Source organism: Balaenoptera musculus, chromosome 5, assembly GCF_009873245.2.
Source record: "Balaenoptera musculus isolate JJ_BM4_2016_0621 chromosome 5, mBalMus1.pri.v3, whole genome shotgun sequence".
In the NCBI taxonomy this organism is placed as follows: Eukaryota; Metazoa; Chordata; class Mammalia; order Artiodactyla; family Balaenopteridae; genus Balaenoptera; species Balaenoptera musculus.
Genome location: NC_045789.1, coordinates 65,480,536 through 65,488,395, shown reverse-complemented (window position 1 = coordinate 65,488,395; position 7,860 = coordinate 65,480,536). Strand labels below are relative to the sequence as shown.

At 41.3% G+C, this 7,860-nt stretch overlaps 1 protein-coding gene across 2 annotated transcripts in view; it reads right to left on the bottom strand.

Annotated features, from left to right (window-relative positions):
- Positions 1 to 2,575: 2,575 nt before the first annotated feature.
- Positions 2,576 to 7,860, bottom strand: part of KDR (kinase insert domain receptor) — a 44,662-nt gene continuing 39,377 nt past the window's right edge. Inside the window, exons 28-30 of one of the 2 annotated variants that reach the window (XM_036853116.1) lie at positions 6,644 to 6,743; positions 6,043 to 6,128; positions 2,576 to 4,251 (exon numbers count right to left, since the gene is read on the bottom strand). In XM_036853116.1, coding sequence (XP_036709011.1) covers positions 4,029 to 4,251; positions 6,043 to 6,128; positions 6,644 to 6,743 — 409 coding nt within the window. In that variant the 3' untranslated portion in view covers positions 2,576 to 4,028. The remainder of the gene's footprint in view (positions 4,252 to 6,042; positions 6,129 to 6,643; positions 6,744 to 7,860) is intronic. The other variant, XM_036853117.1, reaches the window with a different exon arrangement.

The following is a 7,860-nucleotide window of genomic DNA, read 5'->3' as shown; positions in this document are numbered from 1 at the left end:
TGAATGTAATGTTGTTCTACAGGTATCAAGAAGTCACATAAAGGTCATATGCTGTGTTGTAAAGAAAATAAAATCTAAGATACAGTTTGATATCTTCTCATTAACATTCACTTGTCAAGTATCTGTCACAGTTTACTGTAATCCTTGTCTTATCAATAGTCTTCCTTAGAATACTTCTTTCCTAACTCAGAGCTCTTATCTCTGAGTCAGACCTCAGCTGAGCCTGGTATGTTCTACCACTTTAGCTCCAGAACTTCAGGCCAACTTACATTTCTCTCTGAGTTGCTCCTCCCAGATTCTTCTAATTCTCTCCATTCTGATCGAAACTAGAGCAAATGGCTTTATTTTACCTTTTTAACCTCTATTACCTAGGAGCATTCTGTAACTTTCCCCCGCCAAAATCAGACTTAATATTGGTGTCACAAAGACTGCCCAGACTTCCACTTATGTCTAAACCCTTACGTGGGAGAGACTCATGTAGAAAAAGGAATTTTATAAAAACAGATTGGAACCCCCTTTGATCTTGTGCTCACTCCTTACCTGAAAGCATGGACATGACATGCCTACTATCCCTAAGGGACAAGGGCACACAAATGTGGAAAGATTTATATCAAGAGGTACTCACTGAAAGGCTTTAGCTTTCTGGGTTTGCCTACATTTTACCATGTGGGTGGTGAATATCCGAGTGAGAGGCAGAAAGAAAGACATACTAGGGGAGACAGGAAAATGGGTTAACTACAAAGTTGTGGATTTGAGATTTTTACTTTTCTTCTTTCATTGAAACAGACGTTGATAGGAATAGTTAGTCCAGGGGTAATGAACTTAAACTTCCCACCACTCTCCTTTCTCCTGTGATGTGATTGAGGAGAAAGGCTGCTGGGGGGAGGGTTCACAGGAGAGGAAGTTTAGTGGAAAGACAGAAACAGAAGGAGAAGGGACAAAGGGGTTTGAGAGAAGAAGGAGAAGAACAAAGCAAGTCAAGGGAGAGAATGAGAGAGGTCAGGAGCCAAGGGGAGACAGTGTGGCCTCACCTAAAACACACCAAATACCTTCAGTGAAAGCCTTGAAAATGAGACCGTGCAGGAAGCACTTTAAAAAGCTACAACGTTCTCTTCAATACAGGGGCAAATGAGGAGAGAAAAGGAGCTAAGAACAAGGGGCGTGGAAAACAGAAAAGAGAAGAAGGAGAGGGCCAAACCTCACCTCTTAATTATTCTGCCTGAGGTGCTGAAAGCATTTCTTTATGAAGTGTGAAGTTTCAAATGAATCCAAATTCCTGGCATTGGAAACAGTGCCAGGGGCCGCTTATGAGAAATAAAATCTCTTTTTCCTCAAATGAAGAAAATTCTGTTTGTCTATGAGGTCTTCTCCATCTTGAATAACCTAGACTCTTCTGCCATTCATTTACTGGACAACACTGTAACAATAGGAAAGACAAGACCAGGCGTGACCTACAGTTTAACATCTGTCAGAAGACCCTACTCCACTAACTCCAGCCAATGGCCCAGTCTGTAAGTGCAGTGCCCAGGAACCACACACACCCGGAGGCACCCTCTTTTCCATCATAAAGTTGTGCAGAATGTCTCAGTGAGATGATAGGGTTTGAAAAATGGCACAATGTGTATTTCCCCAAGCACAGGGGAAAAGAGGTATATTTAATAAACAATGCTGCCATGATGGACAGCCGCTTAAAGAAAACAAAGCCAGATCCCTACCTCACTCCATATACAAAAATAAATCCCAAATGGATTGAAATGTAATAAAAGAAGGAAGGCAATTTAGAATTTTGCATTATTTTAGAATTGGGAAGACCTTCCTCAATATGATTAAAAAACCCAGAAGACATTTAAAAAAAAAAGGCATATTTTTTGATTATATAAATGTTTCAAAATCTTGTATAAAAAAATCCCACGAAGAAAGAGTAGGACCACACTTTGGTGTCAATGATCTTTGGATAATTCCACTCACTGAATTCAGGCAAAAGTAATCATTTAAAATGGCAATGTTGGATCTGAGGTTCTGACACTGCAAGGATAGAGTAAAGCATTATTGAAAACTATAGATATGCTCCATGCTTCCCTGCGCTGCCAGGTCTGGCCACCTGTCTCGGGATCTCTCGCCCCATGATTTTCATGGTTGGCTGTTCTAACAGGCACAGGGGTTACTAGCGAGCAACAAATACTGTTGGAGTATTTATCAGGTATCTCTCAGTCCATGTTTTAAGAATCTCAGAAGTGCTTGGAATTTAACAAGAGTGCATGTGTGTGTGAATTATTTGTGTAATGAAGAAGAGGAGGGGTAGAAGCAATTAAGCCAGAAATATTTACCCTCAAAACAGCTGTGATAGTATTATATACCACTATATTTTTTTTTTAACTAAGAATACATTTATTGGTTTAAAAAGTATATAAACATTTAATGAAAATATCCTTCATAAGAAGAATAAGGGAACAAGTGAACATAAAAAACAGCCATATGGAAATGATGTCTGATTCCCCCTCCTCCATTCTAGAAGTGAGAGAAATGATAGGTACAGTGATGCAACCTTGCAAAGGGATTACTTCAAGTTTTTCACTTTTTTTTTAATAAAATGGCATCAATTGCTAAAAGCTTTATGACCTTTGTTATGCTACATAATACTGATACAAAATGTGATAGTACAAAGTTCATTATATATAATATAAGGTTTTAATATATTACATTTGTTTCTACATAAACAGACTATAAATATATGTGCCATAGCATGTTTTATAGTCATGGTTCCCAGCATCTCACACTATGGTACCAAACGAAAAATACATTTTCTTTTTTAAAAAGGAAAGAACAAGGGCAGAAACCAGTAGAAAGAGCTTTACATGTTAAAAGTCTAAGTAATACAATAGTTGTTGTTATAACTTTGGCTACAAAGTAATTTTGAAATCTGGCTAATAATTACTCAGAGAGTGAACAAACCAAATCAGCTTTTACTAGGGTGTAGAGGCCAAATTACTAGAATACTGACTGGCCGGGAGGTCAGGAAAATACTGAAGGGAGGGGGAAGGCATGGAGAGGGGAGAAGGAACAAGGGAGTAATATTCTTCCTGAAGCTTTGACACCACAGCTTGATACTGAATCTACTGCATTCAGGCTCAGACATATCACATCAGGACAGACATGTCGGTATTCATCCAGAAGAAACCAGAAGCTGGTTTACACAGTCAGAAATCTTCGACGCGACAGACAGCCTGAGTGTCCTTTGTGGTGTCCTGAATAAAGGATCAGCCTGGGAGACAAGGAGCCAGAGCTGCATCATTTCCTTCCTGGGGCTTGGCCAGGAGACACGTAAGAGTCCGGAAGGAACTCTCATTAGGAGTCAGAAACAGCACAAGGAACTCTCATTTAGCCCAAATGGGAAGAGCACGCAACCTTCTGAAACCAGTCACCTCGTATGAAGCCTTTACGTTTCCTAACAGACCCTATGCCCACCTCCACCGGAGCCAACGCAATGCATGTGCAGGCTCCAGTGCATCCTCAAAGCAAGCCGGCATCTTCCTTTCCATCAATCCAAACCCCACACATAAGACTTGGCTCAGGACCCATCTCCTAAACAAAGCTTCTTAGATGGACTCAGCCCTAAAGGTCTTTCCCATCTTCAACACCTAAAGCACTTCCATTGCCTGGTTTATCTTCTAGTTTTACAGAGGTGTCAACTCCCCCGGTACTGCTACTTCTTGGAGGATGAAGCCATTTCTTGAACTTCTTTTGCTGTAACCCCTGGGGTGACCCTCATTAGGGGGCATCAGACATGCTTTTTAAATGAATTTTAAAAAGAATAAGGTCAACACCGGGAGAAGACGCAAACACATTCTTGGGTCACAAGCATCTTCTCAGGAAATGCCTAGAGGACTGCCTCCCTGCAGTCCGAGGTCCTTGTTTTTGAAATGAAAATCAAATGTGGCTACTTTCTGGTGGTGGAAAGAACAACACTTGAAAATCTGAGCAGCACCTCTCATGTGATTTCCAGGACTGGGGGACGTGGGTGCCTCCTTTTACACAGGAGGGGAGCTCAGTGTGATCCCAGTGTCAGGCTGGAGAATCTGAGCTGCACTGCCAGCTTGCGGTCCCATCTCTACCAGCTTTAAAAGTTCCGCCTCCTCGCTGGAGTACACAGTGGTGTCCGTGTCATCGGAGTGATACCCCGACTGGTAGCCGCTCGTCTGGTTTGAGCCTTCAGATGCCACAGACTCCTTGCTTTTGCTGGGCATCATTCCACTGCAGAAGAGATGGCAACCAAATGAGTCGGCAGAGAGAAGGGAGTTCTTTCGCATCTTATCCTAACCCCGTTCCCGACCCCGTGTGGGCTGGCATCTCCCTGGAGACACCAGTCCCTCTCCCTCCCACTTGTTAATCAACATAGCAGCCTCACTCAGACAATGTCTATTTTCAGGTACTCGCGTGAATTTGGAGTTTCAGATAAGTCCTCTTATTCAGGTCCAAGTCTTTCAAGCCCGAGACGAGATAAAAGGCGGTTCTCCTGAGTTATGTGAAGGCTCCAACCAATGGAACCTTTTTATGGCCTTGCAGATTGACAAGTTTGTATACAAGGATAGGAGCCAAAGGGACTCTTTCAGGATGTGGAGCGAAAGTGGGATGCTCTGAAAGTCCGCTAGTGCTTGCCCCACACTGTCAAGTAAGGGATTATAAGGCCTGTGGGTGGTGTTAATAAAGTTCTTGAGCAACTTTAAACTTTAGTAAGTCGAACCGTGTGTGTGCAATCAAGCCAGACATGTCAAAAAGTGCTTTTTACTCATCAAACCCACATTCTTTGGAAGGACGGAGGACCTGGATCACTCAGCAGCAACTAGGGAATGTTTTCAATGGCGTGGAATCGTGACAGACGGTAATCATGTCCAAGCTTAGAAAAGAAGCTTAAAAAGGCTTTTTGTAGCTTGGTGTAGGCTATGTAGAGCTTAAGCCATTCTGAAGTGTGGGGTTTTTTGCCCCCTTAGTAGGTGTTTTACCAAGCTATTCACGTTAAAAACTGCAAAAAAGGATTTTATTAACTCCGTGTTCATATATGGTTTAAAAGTTATTTCAAATGACTAGATATACATTTTTTCTTTCAATTCAACCTCAATAAGATGAGCTTATTAGTGTCTCAGACAATGGCATGGTACCTATTCATTGCTGAACAAATATATTGGAATCAGTGAATGAAACATATGATTGGCTCTCCCAGTCTCTCATCCTGGGCCTATGGCAGACAATGAAATTGCACAATGGCACATTTTAATGGGTTTTTTGTTTGTTTGTTTGTTTTACATGAGCATCACTCGATACCAAGGGGGGGTCCCATTTTATCCAACAGTTCGATTATAAGTAGATCAAAGTCTTCTCTATTCTCACCTAGAGTGAACCTGCTAGCAAATAAATAACTACTCTGCATCCCAATATTCTTATAAATACAGAATCTTATTTATTTGTTAAGTTAAAAGCGGGTATATCCACTCAAAACAGCTACCAATTCCTACAGAATCACATGGAAGAAATATTCAAAACCAAATTCAGCATTTTTCCCACAATTAAGTACTTAATAATTCAGCCAAAAAAATTTAAGTATCTTAAGCAAATAGATAACGGCTTCTTTATACATTATATTTCATAAGGACAGGTGTACCCGTTTCTGTTCAAGTTTGAAAATTCTTCAGAGTAGAGTGCACAAAGATTTTAACTATCTCAATAGTTTTAAGGATCACATCCAATGACCTCTTTCTTACTTAGCCAGTACCACACAAACCACTGACCACAGTAAATATGCTCAAAAATCCCCTAGTATTCATAAATTCTCATGAAAACTGACCAAATCCTCTTATTTCAGATTCTTTTTTAGACTTGCCAGGTAATTAGTTTGATTTGTCTCCATTCTTTATTAGTTAGGTTGATGCAAATTTGCCCAACCAACAAAGACACAAAAAGGGAAAACTCTGCACCTACGCTCAAAGTCCTAAGTTCCTTCCAAAAATTCCTGTTGAAATGTGTCCTTCTATTTTGGCTGAGCCTTACCTAAAAGACGGGGCTAATTTGGTTCTGTCTTCCAGGGTTTTCAGCTCTTCAGATGCAAGAACCATACCACTGTCCGTCTGGTTGTCCTTTTTAAGAGACAATGAGATGGCATAGTTGATTGTGTACACTGAAAAATTACTTAATTAAACTGATTTCCTAACCCATCTATCAGACAACATTCCCACATTCTGCAGAGGCAGGTAAAGGTATCATAGCCAGAAACCGTGCAGGCTACAAAAGGAAGTAACTGCTTCCAAGAAATAGACGCAGGCCTGGAAGAAGAGAGAAATTTAGGAAGAAGAAGCCGAGGAGACCCGTTTCTATCCCTCTTTCACAATGATGCTATCTATGTACACTTGAGTGGAATTGGGCATGAAGCTGGATTGTCTTGAACCTTAGACCAGGGGCTTTGCTTATGGAAAAACCAAGGGGGCCCAATAAGTTCCATTGCTGTAATGACCCCATCACACATACCCTCAAGGACAGCCTTATAATGAGGCTCCAAGTCTCTAATGCTTAGGTTAATATTTACCTAGCTAATGTTTCACCTTTGGTATTATTTGGTATTATTTCTAAGACTATTTTTAAAAGATGTGCTTACATCTGGGATTACTTTTACTTCTGGTTCTTCCAACGGGATATCTTCAAATGTTTTTACACTGACAGGCCGGCTCTTTCGCTTACTGTTCTGCAGATACTGACTGCAAAAGAACAAATATTTATATTTTAGTGGTGGTATATTTGGCTGCAGATTCCACAAGTGATACCTAAGTTCATTATCTTTCAACCGCAAGTTTAATAGCGACCTTCAAAACATCCTTTGGAAAAAGAAAAACAAAACAAAAGTCTTTCTCTGCTAGCACACACTGAAGGCTTAATTTCCTGTGAAAGTCCATTTAAAAGTATAATATAACTGAGGGGCCTAGATGAGCCCCTTTTCCTTTGAATCGTACTTCTGAGGTCCAGGGCTGGACTGAAGACAACAACAGCAGACTCAGTGGTTAGCTGCCTTCCGCTTGGCTTGCTGATTGCCTGTGATTCTTCCACTGAGCTCTCGGCATATTACTGAGTGTTTCACAGCTTTCTGGCCATCTCCTAGGCAAGTTTTCTAGACAATGCCCACAGAACAACCAGTCAATGAAAGATGGGCAGAGGAACCACCTGCAGATCTCACTGAATCTCACCTGGCTCCAGTAAAGGATGCTGAACCCAGCAAGGCCTGGAGATAACCTTCCTCTACATGTAATAGAGGCGTAATGGGTACAGGGGCAGGTGGGCTGAATCTCCTATTGTTAGCCCACAGAGTTGGGGGTGTAGTTCGAGAGTCACAAGGTATTCTGTCTATTTCAAAGTCTACCACGAACTACACAGACTTGGGAAAGTCACAAATATATTTCTGTGCTCCTATTGCTCCATCTTTAAAACGTACTGGCAAGAGCTTTCCTTTCCTCACGCACAAAGATATCTGGAGGATGAATGAGGGGATCATTGGTGGTTGATAAGGGGGTCTTACAAAGAATGATGCACCATCAACCAAAGCTTGTTTTCCTCCTTTGAATTCCAAAGGGTACACGTTTCTTTCAGGAGTCCAAAGGATTGGACTAGTCACATCAAAACAACACATCACCTGTTCCCTAAGGGTGTTCCTTCCCTACTATGTGACTTTGGGTGAGTCTGATTTTCTGTTAAAATCAGCCCAAGTGGAGAGAAGGAAAGTCCTTTTCATGGGAAGGGACAGCAAATTCACTCTTCACTCTTATCCCAGCATACTTCCCACTTTAGACGGCCTTCTGGATATATTATATATTCCGTGTGTTT